The sequence below is a fragment of the Schistosoma mansoni genome, chromosome 1 (genome assembly GCF_000237925.1).
Source record: "Schistosoma mansoni strain Puerto Rico chromosome 1, complete genome".
In the NCBI taxonomy this organism is placed as follows: Eukaryota; Metazoa; Platyhelminthes; class Trematoda; order Strigeidida; family Schistosomatidae; genus Schistosoma; species Schistosoma mansoni.
The window spans coordinates 8104748-8126080 of record NC_031495.1 but is presented as its reverse complement, the minus strand read 5'-3'; the positions used below and the strand labels follow the sequence as shown (position 1 = coordinate 8126080).

The window sequence follows — 21333 nt, the reverse complement described above, 5'->3', positions numbered from 1 at the left end:
GATTCAAACAAACAATACTGAATGAATTTATTCAATAATAGATTTTGTTTCGCTACTGTCAAAATATAGATTGTAATGTTAAAGACAGGAATGATCTCTTGAAACCACTAGCTTTAATCTGTTCAACAAATTAATGTCATTTCTTTCACCCTAGCTATAATTACACACAAAGACGATTTACTAACCTGTAGATATAAGTAACTTAACGAAGTTTTTCCTTTAATGGAATACATAACTAAAAGTCAATTAAGTCGGGAGCAAAAACAGAAATACACTAAACGAAAACCGAGAACAAATTACACTACAGTATTACACTTGAATGAACTCAGTGAGATTTCAAAAATATCACGAAAAATCTCACTAGCATTCGCCTTAGCAATGCTGACTAGTGTTGGGAATGGTTGGAAGAGAGTTAGAGGTGTCCAAACCAAAACGTGGCATCAGTCTATGAAGCCACTAACTTGTGGTCCGGGAGATTTTTAGATGCAGACTACTTGGTTGGGGTCCATGCGACTATCGTAACCAATGGTTGGAGTCTGAGTGACATGACACGGAATCGATCACAATGGTGTAGGCGTATACACTTTTTGTCTTCCCTTAGAGCATGAGGTTAGAATTACTTTATACCTTTCTTTCTACGAACTAATTCTTCCTTCCTGTATTATATCCTTATTTGCAACCTTTCTTTTATATATTACTACCATTGAAGTAACTACTTCTATGAATTCGGTGTTCATTTTGTTGTGCTAACGAGGTGTGGCAACTCGAACTGATGCATATATACGCTTGGTCCTACGTTGTAGCTGACTAACAACTAACAGAACCTTGGTCGGTGTTTGCAGTCATGCACTACCACAATCACTAGGAATATATTTATTGTCTTAAGGATGAAGTTTGGAAGTAAAACTGCTGATACAATCCTTGAATACATTTAGTGTACTACAGGACTATTTCGTTATGTGGATGTCAACCAAATTCACAAGCCCCTTCAGAATTATGTGAGACACATCCTGAGGAGAACCATTAGATATAATGACAGAAGTGTTTCAACATGTAGTCTGTTTATCGGTTGTACTAGCGATATTCATGTTACTACAGACAACAATTTTCATGTGTGCATAAGAAAACAAACCGACTTCAGAGGCCCAGCAGTTAGAAAAGTCAACGCTTACAGAACCGACTTTTCCTACGCGCCTAAGACTAGTGATTCTAGTAAACTGAACTACTGACTATAAACTAAATGAAAACCCGTCTTTTGGATTTGAACAGATTTGTGAACCATACATGAACACAACCAATAAAATGTTATGGTTTGAAGACCAGTGAAATAAGGGAATCTAATTAGGGAATAAAAATGTACCACATTCAGAGTTCATTGGGTAACTATTATACTGATCTAATTCACTTGCTTAATAACCGTGCAAATACGTTCGCACACAGAGCTAAAGCAGTTTGAAATAAAATATGACACACGCATATCGTGGGCTGATAATGCAAATTCGAATGCTTTACCAACCATCATTAGCGTCATTCCGTCTAAATGCAATGGCCTAGCAGGTTGACTGATCACAAAATTCTTAAAACTATACTGTTAGGTTGATTTTCAATTCGAGAGATTCTTAATTAGTGTAGTTTTTGAAATGAGAGATAGGTTCCACTACCGAAATATTCTACCTCATTAAACGAAGAGTAGCCCTGGACTGCTGTTTCACCTTTTCATGGTTTTCTTTACGTTGATGAATATCAATTTACAAGATTTCTAATAGCACTTAGTACTACTGACTTGAGTGAAGATGAAAAATGTGCCATCGCAAACTGTGACTAGACACGATATCGATTATTCGAGCCAAATCTGAAAAGAAACTATGTGGATTTACGAAATCAGAAACCAGTGATTTTTACTACTGAGTTAGGAGGTGCGACCATAATGTCGGGAAAAGTACTATGCACCTGATCAAAAAACATTATAATCACACAAGTATTCCGAGACACCGGCATGTATTTTTTGTACAACTTATATAATACCGATTCTATTTGCAACATCTAAAGCGTCAAAATCAGGAGGTAGCTTCACATATGCTTTTTTAACATTGTTAGGGCAATTAAGCGTGTTGACTTTCGCAACTTTGATATTATAAAGTTCTTGGACAGCTGCCTTGATTGCTGGTTTGTTTGCTCTTCGGTCAACAATGAACACTAATGTGTCGTTATCTTCAATTTTCTTCATTGCAGCTTCGGTGGTAACCGGATGTTGAATGATACGAAAGGCATCAAGTCTGAAAATATAAAAACCACAAGACACACTTACTTGTTCCTTTTGGGGATCAGGAATCTTCTGTCTTTTGGACAACGAGGAGGTTTGTACGTTTTAGGTCGCCTAAATCGCGTGGTATACATCACCCTCTTCTTGCCTTTTGTGTGAGCACCAAGTGTGACGGCCCGTTGTGCTTTCAATGCCTTCAGAGAAGCTGCAGACTCTTTATAACAAGATGTGAGAGATAATAAATTAGTAATCGGACAAAAGACATTTATAAGGCGAGAAATAATACAAGTTCATGACAAGAAAATACAAGTAAACTAACTTTTGTTCCCTGCCTTCACTACTTTGCCACCTTTCACACCTTTCAGGGCTTTAAGTGACTTTGAAGGTTTTTGTGATTTTTTGGGTTCATTTTTGCTACTCTGAGTCTTCTTGACTTGATTATCACTCTTCTCCTGTTTTTTCGCTGGAGCCTTGGGAGCCATGCCTCAATCGTTCGTACCGCCAAACCGCGCGACTGTCCATTTTTCAATAGGACTTAACACGTCTCAGAATCATGCTTTGTAGAGTGAAGTGTAGGACCTTACATTATTTCACACATAAGTATGCTTTCATCCATATCTGGTTTTCCTTAGAATGTGTCGGAAAAAAATGCATAGATTTTACATCTTCCTGTCGTAAAACGGAGGCTCCAATGATTGAAATGGTTTCAGATGGTATATAATTTTTTGCTTTTATAATCTTATGAGCTTAGTAACTGTGGGTCACTACTGTCTCTAAGTGGGTACGCAGGTATGTGAAATAAACAAATAAAAGAAGCATTCGTAAATTTTTCTGAGATCTTGTTTTAAGTTATGAAGTCTCTAGTACTATTACACAATTACATGATTCATCCTAGCTTACCAATAGACTTTAATAACTCATACAGCCCGTGACTACTCAGCCATTTTTAGCTTCATGGTAACTCTGACGTTTTCTTAGAAAATTGTGAACTTCAGCAAATCTACGTTTTATATTCATGTCCTTGTGATTCTATGCTTATGAGCTTTGTTAGTAATGTCTTTACTTTCTGAAAGTAAAGGCCCAACGGCTTGTTAGTTCTGTGACTCTTTATTGGACACTCTCTGGACCATCATTGCTCATTTGAAGCAGGAAACATAAAGCTTTGATGCTCTAACTGGGGCCCAAAAAAGTTTACTAAAGATCAAAACGTTGATAAATTATCTGAAAACGTTACTTCGAGCTACCTATAAAGCTTTAAAGTGCAGTTTATAGTGTTTTCGAGTAATTTTACTTTCAGTAGGTGGGTGAATGTGTCATATAGTAGCATAATTTTAACCAGGAGTATAACTTTATCTTTTATGAGTACTCTGCTGTGACGCATCACAAATCACTCGACAAAAAATTAAGTACAGTGCTAAATAGAGTGAATGTCGTGCTCTTATATACAGCATTCATCTACCTAGTTAGCGAAAAATGCCCATCAAGGTTTGCAATCAAGTACATACTGAATATTGAAAAGGGGATACTATATAGATAACAAACTCTAATATATTTGTTGTCAATGTTTGCAGATCACAGTAATATCCTCATTATATGCTTGGTCTAGATACATATCTCGGATTATGGCAGTGGTAGTTGGAATAACCAACTACTTAAAATTGTAGGTTAGAAAACCGAAAGAAACTAGAACACACCTGTTCTTGACAATTTGAATAATAATCAGTACATTTTTCTTGCGTACACATTTTGTATTTAGTACACTATTACAGTAATTTTCTTTTGTGATAACTTTGTCATTATTTTTGCAGTTGATATATTTTGATCCACTAAAACTCTTACTATGTAGGGTGCTGTTCCATTTCTCCTCCTTCGTAACCAGGTCATGATGCCGGAAAGATTTTTCTTGAGACCATGATATTTGGATCGTTGCTCTAACCTTCTGAAAGTATTTGGGTGATCCGCGCCGGCCGGCATTTATCCAGAACCATTCCTCGTAAAAAAACTTTCCAACGCTCATACTGTTAAATACTCGTAGCCAAGTTCGAAAGAATATTGAGTTTTGGTTTTCATTTCCTGGCTTATTACAATGGCTAGATTAGTACGAGCGAAGATAAAGTAAAGATATTCTCACCTTCAAAAAAGCAACCCACTAACAACACACTATTTTATCTGCAAAAAATGACCAAATGATGATTTCAAATAGAGCTACATGTTACTGTTGACCTGATGAATAAGGTTTTTATTCGACAGTTGAAGTAAGAAGACTACGCATCCCCCACATAAATATTGTGGTTTAATCCAGCTGACTACTTACAAACTTTTTGAACGGTAATACCAACATTTGACAATAACCAGTGCAGCTAGCAATATTACAGGTGATGGACTAGTGGATGTTGTGAAATGACTTTTTAAGCCGTTAATCTTGAATTATTTTCTAGTCGATAAGTGACGTCCATTCAAATGAAGAGTTGGTGACCTAGGTTAATGAGTAAGCGAATACCTCCCAGAGTGATTTGGCAAGCCGTTGACGAAGTTAATACGTAGCTTAATCCCACTCAGTTAGTCTTTAAGGTCTAATGACAGAAAAAACTAAACCTTCGAGTTCGTACGTTTCTGCACTTGTGTATACTTACCTATAAAAATCTCTCCTGGTATGAATCATCAGTGACGAAAAATCGTTGTTGTGCTCTGAACGTAAGGTTGTCCTTTTGACATTTTCGTTGGCACGTCCCGTCGACTTCTTGGCTTTAAACAAGAACTGTTATTGCCTATTCTAATTGTAATTTCGGTGTTTTGGACGTTTTGCCTTACCACGCAGCTTTTGCAGACTATGTTGTTTTTGCTTTCACCTGACCTCCAGCCTCGAAGTCTGCTATCTTCATCTTCCTCGATCTGGTTACTGATCTTCAAACCGATCATTTCGACCTATCCTAAAAGTGCAGAATAATTTCCTGTCTTTTATCAAGTCACCAATCCGATGTATTGTAGTTTATATTGGTTAATCCTGCTGGACAACTCGAAAGACTATGTAGTTTTGTCATGCTATTCTTTTGTGTGATTTTATACAACTCATATTTATAGATCTGATCATCTGAACAGTATACAACCCAACCATTGTGTTTTGAATTTTCTTATAGGAAAGGACACTTGACGTTTCTCTGGGGGCTGCACAGGACCCAAACGACATCGTTTTTAAATATATACAGACGTCAAGACTGTTGTTCCATTAGAAACTTGAGGAGTTACTAGATAATTTTGTGGTCTCGGTACTGTTTCATCGTGAGAAATGATAATAAGCGCCCCACCTGGAACCACCGGAGAGCTCATAACAGAGCTACTGCCACTAACGTTCATCAAGTGACTGTTTAATTATTCTTTATCAATTATCAAGAGTTACAAAAAGGGTTATTGATTTTGCAGACTTTTACGAGTCTGTTTGAGTTAGGCTCGTCGTTAACTGTATCTCTTTGATTCGGAACTAACAAAAATGTCAAGTTTTTCTGTATTTTCGTGATCCATTCTGAATATCGGATCCTTTTATTTGTAGTGGACTATTCTTTTATCTATCATCTCTTTGTGTTTGGCCAATAATCTCTATGAGACTTTAGACACTGGTAATGGGCTCTGATGTGATCAGGACCCTTGGTGGTTCTGCACTTCGCAATTAGTGTACTGCACACGATCCTAGTTGAGAATCTCTCTCCTGTTTACCCTTATACCCTAACTATGCTGTATACAACAGTCATTTTCAACCATGAACCTAAAACTTCAAGCTTGAATAAATAGTTCACTGTGTGTCACGCTCATGATTAAAGAGAAGCCAAAAGTGAATGGTTAGTAGTCAACCAATAACCTGATGTTGAGACAAAAACATTTTACCTAGAAGCTAGAATTGTTTACTTCCTTATTTTCTGTGGGCATTATATTTAAATGGTAAAATGTTTGCGCCGACATACGCTCCACTGTTCTCCGCGCTGTGTAATAAACGTGGCTATCTTGAAGCCATTTCGGATTTCGCTAAATAAAAGTATTGTAGGGCAAGTGAAATTTCACTGATTCCCGGAAAGATCAGACATTAAACTGAAACCTTCCTACATTGCGTGAGAGGCTCCTAAACGTTGAATAGTTTGTAGAATTGTGGTCTACTTCGCTAAAAGTACTGCCCTAATAATAGACCTAATCCTAAAATTGTAGAATTGTCATGATGTGATTGCCTAATCTACAAGATCTTACATGGAAGTTACACCAGTGTCTACACTGCTTCGTCCTATCGTAACAATCACCAAAATGTGATGTAGAACATATTTAAGCTGGAAATAGAACAATATATTTAATATGATTAAAGGAGATGTTACGTAAGAATGACTACGCCTGAAAGGCCGGGTCATACCATCCGATGAATTGAATTGGATGAACATTCTCACGTTCACCATTATAGATTTTCTCTTAGTGTTACATGTGGAAAGTCTATTTTCCTAGTTATCTCATGTTCAGCTTTGAGGATTGTGATTAGGTCAAATATCACTACAAGTTCATCAAACATCGTGAAGGTCAAATATAACTAAGGCGGATTAACGACTGACAGAGCTTTGACATACTCATGTGTCAGCGGTTCTGCCTAAAGCTTTTATAAGTAACTTCGTATTTGTTCATTAGAGTTGTTAAAGCAGCCACCGTAGGTAGATGACACGATAGGGTAATCCACGTTACGTGTTAACTGTGAGGTGGAACTTTGATGTAAGCTATGAGTGTTCTATATGTAATATGTAATCTCCAATAATAATATGTGCACAGTTCCCAGGATCTAACACTGATTAACAACGTGCTAAACACTAACCACCAAACTGACTACTTGAGCGGAAAGACAATAGTGTTTGAAAAAATCTGTTGGGCTACAGAAGAATATGCATAAATACTTATTTGTATGTACACATTTCTACTCTTTAGAAAATCAGTCAATTAAAGATCCAACTTATTGGCACGTTACATGTGGCTGGTATCAAGACTAGGTTTCATGTTAACTCTGATAAAACCTTTTTGTAGTTGTGACCTATGGAGAATAGTATTGAGAGAATTTACAGCCAAACTATTCACAAATTGTAATGGCAGCAGCAACAGTAGCGTTGTCCGCTATAATGCTATGAGACTAACATATTTAATATCCAAATGGCTCCAAGTAGTCAGACCAGTGATAGCCATGTTCTGTTGGTCCTTAAAGCTCCATTATAGATGTTCAAAAGCTCAAGTCAAAGGGACTCATTTTCGTGTACTAAGTTATTTATGGCCGGCAGAACCAATAAACCATAAGACTTGCGGCAGTGATGACCTAGTTTTCCCAGTTCTTTGCTGGTATCCATGGTGGTGTTTTACCCTTTTAGTGTCAATTTGAATATCATGATCAACATTTTAGCTCACGGAGTTCGTGCAGATCCCGATGCTCCAAACTGGTAGTGTTCTTGAATCCATGTAACGACCGAAATCGCAGATTTCATTTGAACTCGGAGCTAACAAACCGACGTTTATTTGATTAGGCCAAAGTGCATTCCTCTGTATAGTGTGCGAAGCGTTTTAGAGTGACTCATAGTAAATTATGCCAAAACACAAATTCCGCGCTCATTCTAAACGGTCCTCATTTCAGAAAGAAAACGACTTTTATCAAAAGTACAGAAACCATAAACAGTACAGCCTGTTATATACAGCCAAACATTTTTCTAGAACAAGATAACGTGCTAAACAGCAAAAAGAATGGTCATAAAATAAAAAATTGGTACCTGAGAATCAATAAGAGTATTCTATCTGCAAGGATTCGAGTTGTATTTTCCAGCAGACGGTCAAAGACCAACAGTCACTGACCAAATCACGTCATGACATTGAGTTTGATCAAACACAGCCTTATTGTCAATAGCCCGACTATATGCGACAACAAAATTAAGCAATAAACTTAAGTCTTTGACCGAAATCAAATTACAAAAGCCTAGATAGGGAAGACTGATGAACATAAAAAGTGGTTACAAGAGGTCCGAGTACAAGCCAAAGTAAAAATCAGGAAAAAAACAAACGAAGAACAACACTATCCAACTAGATACTTTGGAAGGATTTTCCTCTGTAGGGCCAGTGAACTGTCACTGAGCCCTAGCCAAATCATCGGGCAGTTGGATCACTGAATACCAAACAGATCATCGATCTACGTCAATATCAAGGATAACCAAAACGCATCAGTTGAACGGATGCCATCGACTGGCCCATGCGGTGGTGGTTTCACTATCTTCTCTGCTCTCATCCTTATTAATATATTTCAGTAACTATGTCCCTTGTGCTATACAGTCTTCGAAGCAGCAATATTGCCTTGATGCGAAAAAGGGGTAAAACTCGTTAGGTGCTGACCATGAGGTGTGACCTCGAAGTTAGCTTTTGATCAGCTTTTGGTCCCGTCTAACTAGAGTAAGCCTCTAATCATTCGACATAGATCACCTAACCTACTGATTTACACAGCGAATCCTTCCCGTCACACCATTCGTCTAACAACTGTCGGATTTTTAAAGTACGCTTGCAGTGGTTGAACGGGCGTACCAGAACTTAACAATGCTAATTTTGTTCAGCTTTTCCGTAACTAAATGCAAAGGAAAAAAAATATGGCGACCACAATCTGTACCATTCAGCATAAACAAATGCAACTGTGTACGATAACAACGAATTGAACAATCACCGGACAACAAACATTCAAAAGTACGAAGTCTAAAGTTTGACGATAAAGATATATCCAACTCTCAGAGCATTTTGGTTTACACTCAGTAATATATCAAGTCCCAATAACGACAAACTGATTTGCGGTCGATCAAACAAAAGGGAGATGGGGACTACCAAACTAAGATCAAGCGTAAGAACTTCATCTTTAGACAATAGAATTTTTACGGCCAAAAGAACAGCATGATTATGAAATACAACTGATACAACCATACCAACCAAAGTATTTGATGACAGCCAAAAAACAAACTTGCCAGAATTACACCTAACGATCCAGTAACTAATTGAAAATTAAACAGAAAACAACCTACCATCTTTGTGATCAAAATTGTAAATCTCGAGGCTAGAATTCTTTTCAAAGGGGCGTAATAAATCCCACAATTCTCCATTGACTTTAGCGATTACAGCGTGTTCAGCCAAAGTTTTACTAAAAACGTAATAAATTTATAACTAATAATGTAAAAACAGCTAGATATTATCAACATAGTCTGTCACAGACAATGTACATCGAACCAAGTCCCCATACCACATTAGAACAAGATGAAATGAAAGAAACAAAACAGATAGTAATAATGTAGTAGAAATGATAAAAAGAATTACTAAACCTTGGAGATATGTTCTGAAAAGACAGACTGGAAAAGTATGTAATGAAGAAAGAGTACTGGAGTTCGAGATTTAGAGAAGGATAAAGAGTCAATACATTTACGTAATTGTGACTGATGCTGAACCATGTCATACGAAGTCTCCAACTACTGATCACAGTTAATATGTGGACGCCAACCAGGTAGTGTGCGTTTACCAATATGACTCAGACCAACAGAAGTCAGTGACTGGATGAACTAATGTCATGTTTGTGTTCGACTTCCCCTGGTTTTTGTTGTGAAAGGCAGTTTCCAAAACCTGATACTGATATTGAATGTGCTACACGTTAACCCCCCAACTGACTACTTGAACGAGAACACAAGAGTGAGAAAGTGTATTGAGCTACCGAATCAAATGTACAAATACTCATTCATATATATACCCTTCTGTCTTTAGGAACTTGGCTCATTTCTTAGGCAGTGAAATGCACTTGTCCTTTAGGTGACATATGATTACCAACGATTGACCTTTTCGTTACGCTTCTGCTGACTAGCTCTCCTTATCAGTTTTCTTCCAGTCTAATACTGCACTATCAAGCATCTCTCGTAGAGGTAGGCGGTGGTTATGCATACGTAACATATACTTTATTAATGGGATTTAAATCTTCGCACTAGTGAATTTTATTGAATTTTATTCAAACTAATATCAAGAGCTTACCTAAAGAATCAAAACGATTTTGACTATTTTAAGAACTTTGGCAACGGTATAACATTTCCATCATTAACATCGATTCTGTGAAATAAATTGAATGTCATATTATACTTAGCCAACATGCTCTGTTTTGTTTCTTAGTTAGTCCAGCCTACACGCAATTATTTGTATAGAGCTTACTATTTCTGATGCCCGATTGTACCAGATTTTATATGGATTAAATAAAAATACTACAAAAAGTCTATTACTCGAATGAATTTATTACTAAGCATTTTATTCATCAACCATTCGCACCAAACATAACTCCGTCACGACGTCAATCATGCGCATTCCGGAGTATATTCTATTTGAATTGTAAAGTGTTTGTTTATAATTTGCATCATAACTAAGCGTCGTTCAACCATTAGAGATGATAAGAAATGAAAAATATGAGTCCTAATGCTCTTTTCACTGAATTGCCTAGTAGGTCATTTGCATACCATGGTTAGTGTCCAACTATGTTGAGGGGGTTCACCCATCGAAAAACTTGATAAGCCATAAGTGTAGACAAATAATAATGTATCACTTTATAATGCAGTACAGGAAAACAAAATATATTTTTACTCAAAGTATTTTCACAAGACTCTTACAGAGAATAGTGCTTCCATGGGTATAACAAGTAAAATAGTCCTGAAATTTGTAGTTTATATAAGACCAAAACTTTAGACAGAAAAACACTGAGCAGTAAATAATGTGAAACCGTTTTATGCAAGTGTGGGACTTCCGAGCAGTGTACACTGTCGACTACCCTAAGAATCGAACCCACGGACTTCAGGTCTTGAGACGAGTCGCTTACAAATGTAATGGCTGTAAACAGACCCACAGAACAGTTGATATTGAGAACTATTGAAAGACAGAGTTAAATCAGGTGAATCGGAGGACAATCAAGTACAAATGTTTACTCATTTGTAACAATTTATGGAGTTTTCATAAATAGTGTAATAAGCATTTGCATGATTCAAACTAAGTGGTGAGATAGCCAGAACTCAAGTTCACTTCATACAATTTTTAAAAACTTGCCTCTTTCAACAAACAAATGATAAATGACAGTTACTTAATTTTAATATTCAGAACTGATTTATTCACAACAATGCACTTTTTCTGGCAGGAATACTCTTCTGAGACTATCAGGACTTAGAAAGTTGAAAGCTGAAATCAATTATAAGAGGCGAAGTATACCACGCTATTGTCTTAATAGGCACTTTCTTCAACTTCGAATCCTGCTTTCCTACACACGGATATAAATGAAGATAGACGACTATTAAATTCAGTTATATTATGGTCTGAAGTTTTTGTAAAGCTGAAAGTTGTCAGTATGGGTTGTAAAGATAGTTGAATTGCATTTAAACCATGTGCCGATCTAAGACAGACAGCTAATGAAAACAAGCAAGCACTGGATGGCAGTTTCGTTCTATCACGGGACTCTTCAAAAGTACACATCCACGACCCCGTATTTGAGAAGGAAACCAAAGGCTTTCAGTCTCGCGCGTGAATCCTTAATCTTTATACTACTGAACCCGGATTCAATAGGGTACAGGTCTAACCTCAGTCGATTTACGATATTTCGCAATCAAATACCATTGTCTTCGGTAGGTACCTTTCTCATATCTGAAAGTTCAGCATTAGCAGTCACAACTTCTTACTAGAACTCTGGAAATGCTTCTAGGTTTTCAACGGTTGCCTAACCTAGATCGGTTCGTGATTTTAATGAACTACAAGGTTGATGGATCAGTACAAATTACAGTTACATTTGGATGTTGAGCACCTACATTCACAAGGGATACATCCTGCTGACCCTTGGAGTCATCGCTTTTTTAATTTAATTAAGCACATAAATCTTGGTACAAAGGGGCACCAGATATATATATGCGCTGCAAAAATCTCATTTTATTTGTGTGAGGGCTCAATTTCGTAAACAACACCCCCGCCACGAGAAGGCAATGAGTAGGACTTCCCTGGCAGAGGCTTTATACGCGTGGCCATATGAGAGCATTTCGAGAGGGAGAACTGACTTTCCCCACTCCCGGCCGTACCATGGCATTTGGGAGCCATCGCTAAACAAATCTTTAGTTGTTAGTGACTATTTCGCTAACCGATTTCTTAGAACATCTGAATAACAAGCTAAAGGAATTTTTAGAGCATTATCAACTCCGAATCCCTACTTAACCCCACTATGTATTTTATAATCCACTATTATCTGAAAAGCTTACATAAATTCGTGATCGCTTCCCGATTTAATGGTCAGTGTTCACTACACTGGTAGTACAGTAAAAATAATTCCATTGAAATATATTAACTTCTTCAGATCTGAACATTTAGATGCAATAAATGTAGTTTGCTTTACGTTTAATAACTATATAACAGATGTTTGGTAGTGGAAGCTTAATTGTACGTACCATTTCAAGTAAAACACAGCATTTCGCTGAACTTCAACTTGCCTAAAGATGTAGTTGTCGAAATAGCAGTGATGAATAATTAACAACTATGTACAGACCCATATATACTAGTTTATGAAAACCACACCTATAATCTGTGAGCTGCTGTAATGTTTGATTGCCTGAGTCTTAACAGACAGAATGGAATTCGTACCAATCTGATTAATTACTTGAAAGTTTACTTCTTGAGACAATGCATTATAGTCCGTAGAATGCAAGTAGGTTCACATAGATAACATAATAGGCTTTGCACCAAATAGATCAGTAACTACTGAATTAGAGCATGAATATCAAAAAATGGGGAAATTACGATTTTTTAAAGAATTAGATTACCTAATATTTTTAGCCACTTCCATTGGAGTAGTTTCCCAGGCTTTTCCATCCACGATGGTTCCATCTGGTAAAGTGATCTGAACAGGTGAACGTGGTTGTGAAGCAACGAAACCATCATATTCTCTTTTCAGTTTGTTCCATAACTCTTCACGATGTTTAATAAATTCAGGGGGAGGTGGTAATGACTTTTCGTTTAGAGCTACAGCTAAACCACACTGGTGATTACTGGCCTAAAAGTGAATAAATATGCATTATAGGAATACGCTTAATCTACAGATTTAAACTATAAAAACAACTAAACTGCACCTATTAGACAAAGGAATTTATGCTATATACTAATACGAAGAGACCAGATCAACTCTAATAAGACAGAAACTTAGCAACCGAATCCTGATTATTTCGACTGATTCGGAGACTACGAGTAAATTTGTGGTTCGAAGGCGACTGCAGACTGTATAGAAGTATGTCAGGAGAAATTTATTTCATTCAGACAATCATTTCCAGTAATACCATCTTCCGACGACAGGAAGGGGTCGAAGCTAGAAACAGTACACCTTATCTTGCCCCATGGATTTCCTTTGGAGACGGTAAAGCCTTAAAAGTTCAGAACTAGCCCATACAAAACCATTCGAAGAAAGGATGCGTGAGCAGCCTTAAGTAATCGCCCCTTGAGCACTGTGACGGAAATTCCAGGTTGCCGAAACCACTACCAACTCCGTTACCCTTTTGGATGCCTCAAAAAGTATCCTGCCATGGTATAGAGAACTATGAAGCAACAACCTCCGTCACACCTGTAACAGGAATTGACTAGTAGTGACAGTACCAAAAGGTATAAATTCGGCTAGACTCCGTAGACGCTGAACTTCGAGGTCAATAGACCGGATCCCGTAAGGATCGGTCGTGCACAGACCAAATCGCAACGCTACGGGTCATCGTTGAACAATCCATTGAATGGAACTCGTCACTATACATCAACTTCTTTGATTATGAGAAAGCATTTGACAGTGTGGATAGGAGAACACTATGGAAACTTCTTCGACACTATGGAGTACCTGAGAAAATTGTCAGCATCATACGGAATTCATACGATGGACTACAGTGCAAAGTCTTGCATGGAGGACAGCTGACAGACGCATTCCAAGTAAGGGCCGGAATCAAACAAGGCTGTTTACTCTCTCCTTTTCTCTCTCTTCTGGTGGTTGACTGGATTATGAAAACCTCTACATATCGAGAGAGGCACAGAATACAATGAACAACTTGGACGCAACTAGACGATTTGGGCTTTCTAGATGACCTAGCTCTTCTATCCTATACACACTAACGGATGCAAGTAAAGAATCAGTGCAGCAGTAGCCTCTGCATCGATAGTCCTCAACATACACAAGGGAAAAAGCAAGATCTTAAAGTAAGACACGGAGAACACCAATCCAACCACACTTGATGGAGAAACGCTGGAACAGGTGGAAACTTTCACATACCTGGTCAGCATCATCGACACACAAGGAGGATCGGATGCAGACGTAAAGGCAAGGATTGGCAAAGCAAGGGTAGCATTCCCACATTAGAGGAACATATGGGACGCAAAACAACTGTCAACCAATATCAAAGTCAGAATCTTCAATACGAACATCAAGACAGTCCTACTTTACGGAGCTGGAACTTGGAGGACCGCCACAATCATCATCAAAAAGGTACAAGTGTTTCTAAACAACTGTCGACGTAAGATACCGAATATCCGTTGGCCGGATACCATCAACAATAGCCTACTGTGGGAGAGAACAAACCAGGTTTCAGACGAGGAGGAAATTAGAAAATGACGTTGAAAGTGGATAGGACATACATGACGGAAATCACCGAACTGCATCACGACGCAAGCCCTAACTTCGAATCCCGGAGGGAAACGAAAAAGAGGGAGGCCAAAAAACACTGTTGAGAACTGGAAGCAAACATGAAAAGGATAAATAACAACTGGAAGGAACTGGGAAGGATTGTCCAGGACAGAGTTGGATGAGAAATGCTGGTGAGCGGCTTACGCTCCTCCATGAGGGATAACAGACGTAAGCAAGTACGTTAGTTTGCTGCAGTTCTGAGGAGGGGTTAAAACCCCAAACAATTTCAAAACCGAAGGCTTAAAACTTTATCAGCTTGTAATTCACCTATATTTTATATGTTAATGATTGATCATGGAGGTGGTCCGGTTTAATCAGATAAACGGGTATCAGCCTGTCCTCCTATCCCTTTCATTCGTTTAAACATTGTTTGCCTAAAATGTTCGAAGACTCACCCGGTCATATAAACATATTTATGGTGTTATTGGTTCCTAACTGCACGATCTTTGAAGCTGAACATATATTAATTAAGAAGATTGACATTCAGTTTTAAACACCATTGAAAAGGTTAGAGATAGTGAAAGCGCAAGACTTGGTAGGCATTGCAAGATTTGGCCATGCAGGCGTAGTCACTCTATGTAACTCATTTCTTTTTGCAGAAAATATGTTACTCTTGCCCGGATCAAATGTGTTCTTCAGCTGCAACTAGTCACCTTCACTATAGGGCAAGTCGATATATGCAATGATATGACTCCCACGTAAGGTCTGGTAGATTTGGTAGTCACATCGTAGCAAACATGAAGTTGCGGAATAGGCTTATTATGTTGGTAGCATAGATTGATGTACTAATACCGACATAGACTATGATTTCACATATTCATTTGTAAGACAATATTTAGCTATTTGCTCTCTGCCGTTCGTGTCTTTTAACTGAATGATGCTACTAAACCGCCCATAAGACGCTATAACGTCCGAATTATAACCCGGATCATTCTTCGAGTGTAAGATCCAGTTTGAAGGTGAAAATCCCTCTATGTATACATTTGCGATTTCTTCTTAATGGTTTCTTTATTTATACATATTGTTAACTTTTTGGTGCCGATTGAGACTGTAACGTTTACTTTTATAATAGTTTTCTCAGTTCTTCTATCGCTTTCAGTGAGTTTCTATGTTTCTTCTTGAACTGTATCTAATTTGTTTTAATTGGTATTGTTCTGGCGGCTGCTATACTGATCGTTCCATCTTTGACCGTGTTGCTTGATTGAACTGGGGTCGTGCATTTTGGTTGTTAATTGGAGCACTTTCCCGGAAGTGGAAACACTCTATGTTATAAAGTAACATTTGGAACGCATTTTGTACTCGATCTATCCAGGAAGGATAGAATAACACTTATTTTTTGGAGCGTTCGATTGGTTATTTTGGGAACAATTGTTGGTTGAATAACTGTGTGGTAATATTTGTTTAGAAGCGTTATTACCCCAATAATCTTGTTCTGATTTCGATTGGAGTGTGCGCGTGTATTTACTTTTACTCTACAGTTATTCAGTTATTGAAGTTGTCTTATTGAGACGAGTATTACATTCTCGTTCAACCTAGCCCCCTTTCACTAATCCTGTACTTTAAGAGTATTCAAATACTTCCTGAATTGCGTTTTCCAGAGTACTTCTGATGAGATAAATATCTTTTTTCATTTTTTAACGAAATATTCTGAATAAAAGCTATCTACTATGAATATTTTGTCACTGTTTTTTGACGTTAGGTTTATTAGGTGTCCGTAGTACCAGTAGATTAGTGATCTGCATCGCCGGCTGTAATGACCGATTCTCTCGGTTTCTCCTGCGAACATTTCGAATGCTCCTTCCGTTGGACACTGTCCTTTATTTATTTCATTCAATACTCACTTCGTAACTTCTGTCACCTTTTCTACAAGCCACCTAGTTGATTCACTCTCATTCTATGTTCCGACGTGGAAATTTCTTGTGCATTCTCCTTTTGAACTCTTTCAAGTATTTTTTAGATACAACCTACCAAATTTAACCCTTAATCGCTAAATATCATATTCAAGGTGTTCTTCCATTTTTAAGGAATTTAACAAACTTCCGCATCTTTCGAAAGGTTCTTTCACATATATTGGCTGTGAAACATCCCAACAAGTCTACCGCTAAACGTGTGGCCTGTCTGTAAGTGACCCATGTGGATAGTGGGTCTACTCTAGTTGGGCGGGAATGCTGTGACCACTTCGCCGACGTCGAAGTCACACCTAGGAGTTGATATCTAACCTGAATTGCTGTCTTGATATCCGAAAACTGGGGCCGCTTCAGTGACTTCATAGACCCAGCACAATCTTACTAGGACAATGTGTTGCAGGAAAAGACTAGGGAATTCCGTCGTACAGCCGCCATTACATATGCCAGTTTACTGGGCGCAACTGGGTAAATTAAGTCGGTCATCCTTTCCTTTATTGATGTTCAGTAAGCTTCTGAACGTTCAGTGACCTTTTGTTGAGCGAAGAAATGGTTCAGTCTCTCGGATGATTTAGTTAGGGCTCAGTGAAATTACACTGGCCTTTCATGTTCAATAAAACCAAAAGGTTCAGCACCAACGTCGAACGCTTACAACGCTCTTTATTTTGGAGAGCCATTTAATGCTCCGGGCCTGGAAAACGCAGCTGTATAAATCATGGAAAAAAATCAACAAAACACTTACTAAGCAGTGTACAGCACGAAATTGAGAATGAGTTATCTTGAAAAAAGATTTTTAATGAAATTTCTAGAGTTTCTAGACAACAGAAAACCTGTATATGATACCGTCATCGAATTTGAGGAAGCTTTCTACAAGTTCTCGCACATTGGGCTTTGTCACTTTCCGGGGTCAAGGTTATCACCGTATGACCTTGTTGAAGTCAGTAGCCCGGGCTGCTAATCTCGTGTTGAACAGGTGGTTCAGTCGCTACACGATGGTACGTCATAGTGTCGACTCCTCTTCGTTTTCTCTCTCTTAATATTATCTCACCGACTCATTTTTAAGGAGGGAATGTACAAACACTGAACTAATTGTTGTGTGATAATCGTTAATTAATGATTGTTATTTATCTGGTTTCCAGTGTTGTAACTTACAATATTATTATTGCGTTCATGCCCTCAGTAAGTTATGAGTTAGGTAAATCCAGTTCTCTTCCGCATCGGCCCTCAAGGGATTTCGGGAATTGACTCAGCACTGTATTTGTGCGATAAGTAGACAACGACAAAAAGGGGGAAGTTTTGCATCTTTTTCCCATAACACGTGAAAAAGGAAACTTTTTGGCGCGTTTCCCCACTACTCCCCATTATTTTCTAACGGAATGTCCCCTCTATTGGTTGCTTGGGTGACTTACATAGATTCCCAACGGTATTTCATTGTTTTGATTTTTTGGCTTTAAAATTATTCAACTCGTAGGGTTAAGCATAATATTTAGGTTGGAATGGTTTAAGTTCTGTACGGTTGAGATATTAAAACTAGTACAATCATAGTTGGGAACTTTTTTATTCCTCAGTTCTGAGACCTAGCTGGTTTAGTTAAAAAGCTTTCACTGTCGTTCTGGACATTTTCAACGTTTAACCCATGTATAAGTGAGCTTTTCAGCTATTCTACAAGTGTTGCATTGTTTCATTCCTATATTACTGCTCGTGATGGTTTGTCTTTGTAAGTTTTGTCGTCTTCATTTGCCTTCGTATTCATGTTGACTGTTTTTGTTGATTAACCTCCGGCATCATGATTAATCGAGGGTTTCTTCTAGCGCCGACAGCTATCAGGTTTCTATTTCTGGTTCTTTGTTTAGTTTCGAATTTAAGTTGATATATATGTCTTACATTTACTTTTAGATATAAAGCAACTTAACTATGAGGCACAGTGTGGGATTTCACAAAATGTGCATTAGTTCTTTGTAGATGAATATCAGACATTAAACATGTTGGTAAGATGGTGCTCAGTATTCGACGAACTTTGGGTCATGTTCTCTGGGGATTTCGGAACCATTTTTCTTTGGCGGATGATTCTGCAATTTGATTTCATTAAAATGCTCGACTGAAGCACCCTGTTTTATTTCATGACAGTGGTCTCACAGATACGCAGGTTTGATCAACAGAGTAAGCCTTCGGTTTTGAAATTGTTTGGGGTTTTAACCCCTCCTCAGAACTGCAGCAAACTAACGTACTTGCTTACGTCTGTTATCCCTCATGGAGGAGCGTAAGCCGCTCACCAGCATTTCTCATCCAACTCTGTCCTGGACAATCCTTCCCAGTTCCTTCCAGTTGTTATTTATCCTTTTCATGTTTGCTTCCAGTTCTCAACAGTGTTTTTTGGCCTCCCTCTTTTTCGTTTCCCTCCGGGATTCGAAGTTAGGGCTTGCGTCGTGATGCAGTTCGGTGATTTCCGTCATGTATGTCCTATCCACTTTCAACGTCATTTTCTAATTTCCTCCTCGTCTGAAACCTGGTTTATTCTCTCCCACAGTAGGCTATTGTTGATGGTATCCGGCCAACGGATATTCGGTATCTTACGTCGACAGTTGTTTAGAAACACTTGTACCTTTTTGATGATGATTGTGGCGGTCCTCCAAGTTCCAGCTCCGTAAAGTAGGACTGTCTTGATGTTCGTATTGAAGATTCTGACTTTGATATTGGTTGACAGTTGTTTTGCGTCCCATATGTTCCTCTAATGTGGGAATGCTACCCTTGCTTTGCCAATCCTTGCCTTTACGTCTGCATCCGATCCTCCTTGTGTGTCGATGATGCTGACCAGGTATGTGAAAGTTTCCACCTGTTCCAGCGTTTCTCCATCAAGTGTGGTTGGATTGGCGTTCTCCGTGTCTTACTTTAAGATCTTGCTTTTTCCCTTGTGTATGTTGAGGACTATCGATGCAGAGGCTACTGCTGCACTGATTCTTTACTTGCATCCGTTAGTGTGTATAGGATAGAAGAGCTAGGTCATCTAGAAAGCCCAAATCGTCTAGTTGCGTCCAAGTTGTTCATTGTATTCTGTGCCTCTCTCGATATGTAGAGGTTTTCATAATCCAGTCAACCACCAGAAGAGAGAGAAAAGGAGAGAGTAAACAGCCTTGTTTGATTCCGGCCCTTACTTGGAATGCGTCTGTCAGCTGTCCTCCATGCAAGACTTTGCACTGTAGTCCATCGTATGAATTCCGTATGATGCTGACAATTTTCTCAGGTACTCCATAGTGTCGAAGAAGTTTCCATAGTGTTCTCCTATCCACACTGTCAAATGCTTTCTCATAATCAAAGAAGTTGATGTATAGTGACGAGTTCCATTCAATGGATTGTTCAACGATGACCCGTAGCGTTGCGATTTGGTCTGTGCACGACCGATCCTTACGGGATCCGGTCTATTGACCTCGAAGTTCAGCGTCTACGGAGTCTAGCCGAATTTATACCTTTTGGTACTGTCACTACTAGTCAATTCCTGTTACAGGTGTGACGGAGGTTGTTGCTTCATAGTTCTCTATACCATGGCAGGATACTTTTTGAGGCATCCAAAAGGGTAACGGAGTTGGTAGTGGTTTCGGCAACCTGGAATTTCCGTCACAGTGCTCAAGGGGCGATTACTTAAGGCTGCTCACGCATCCTTTCTTCGAATGGTTTTGTATGGGCTAGTTCTGAACTTTTAAGGCTTTACCGTCTCCAAAGGAAATCCATGGGGCAAGATAAGGTGTACTGTTTCTAGCTTCGACCCCTTCCTGTCGTCGGAAGATGGTATTACTGGAAATGATTGTCTGAATGAAATAAATTTCTCCTGACATACTTCTATACAGTCTGCAGTCGCCTTCGAACCACAAATTTACTCGTAGTCTCCGAATCAGTCGAAATAATCAGGATTCGGTTGCTAAGTTTCTGTCTTATTAGAGTTGATCTGGTCTCTTCGTATTAGTATATAGCATAAATTCCTTTGTCTAATAGGTGCAGTTTAGTTGTTTTTATAGTTTAAATCTGTAGATTAAGCGTATTCCTATAATGCATATTTATTCACTTTTAGGCCAGTAATCACCAGTGTGGTTTAGCTGTAGCTCTAAACGAAAAGTCATTACCACCTCCCCCTGAATTTATTAAACATCGTGAAGAGTTATGGAACAAACTGAAAAGAGAATATGATGGTTTCGTTGCTTCACAACCACGTTCACCTGTTCAGATCACTTTACCAGATGGAACCATCGTGGATGGAAAAGCCTGGGAAACTACTCCAATGGAAGTGGCTAAAAATATTAGGTAATCTAATTCTTTAAAAAATCGTAATTTCCCCATTTTTTGATATTCATGCTCTAATTCAGTAGTTACTGATCTATTTGGTGCAAAGCCTATTATGTTATCTATGTGAACCTACTTGCATTCTACGGACTATAATGCAT

The 21333-nt window shown here is 38.4% G+C and overlaps 3 protein-coding genes across 3 annotated transcripts in view; 1 reads left to right on the top strand and 2 right to left on the bottom strand.

The window, feature by feature from the left end:
* Positions 1 to 1979: 1979 nt before the first annotated feature.
* On the bottom strand, positions 1980 to 2779 carry Smp_003410 (putative 60s ribosomal protein L23a). The gene is made up of 3 exons (XM_018793139.1): positions 2583 to 2779; positions 2309 to 2477; positions 1980 to 2276 (listed from the first exon to the last, which is right to left on the bottom strand). The coding sequence occupies exons 1-3, from the start codon at positions 2743 to 2745 to the stop codon at positions 2015 to 2017; spliced, it is 594 nt and encodes a 197-aa protein (XP_018647682.1). The 5' UTR covers positions 2746 to 2779; the 3' UTR covers positions 1980 to 2014.
* A 6069-nt stretch (positions 2780 to 8848) lies between these two features.
* On the bottom strand, positions 8849 to 9451 carry Smp_123980 (threonyl-tRNA synthetase-related; the record flags this gene model as incomplete). The annotated part of the gene is made up of 3 exons (XM_018793138.1): positions 8849 to 8873; positions 9227 to 9287; positions 9319 to 9451. Coding segments are annotated over 3 exons (219 nt in total), but the record flags the coding sequence as incomplete, so codon positions are not given.
* Positions 9452 to 17823: 8372 nt separating this feature from the next.
* The window catches only part of Smp_123990 (putative threonyl-tRNA synthetase), a gene marked incomplete at both ends in the record, with an annotated part of 13796 nt that continues 10286 nt past the window's right edge, over positions 17824 to 21333 (top strand). The window contains 2 exons of the mRNA XM_018793137.1: positions 17824 to 17895; positions 20964 to 21193. Of these exons, the coding sequence (XP_018647680.1) occupies positions 17824 to 17895; positions 20964 to 21193 (302 nt within the window). The remainder of the gene's footprint in view (positions 17896 to 20963; positions 21194 to 21333) is intronic.

What these genes read in the sequence shown, in the direction of transcription:
- Smp_003410 (XM_018793139.1), bottom strand. Translation starts at nt 2,745, where the DNA reads ATGGCTCCCAAGGCTCCAGCGAAAAAACAGGAGAAGAGTGATAATCAA. An exon ending in AGTGAAGGCAGGGAACAAAA is followed by an intron (nt 2,478 to 2,582) that starts GTTAGTTTACTT and finishes CTTGTTATAAAG; the next exon opens with AGTCTGCAGCTTCTCTGAAG. An exon ending in CTGATCCCCAAAAGGAACAA is followed by an intron (nt 2,277 to 2,308) that starts GTAAGTGTGTCT and finishes TTATATTTTCAG; the next exon opens with ACTTGATGCCTTTCGTATCA.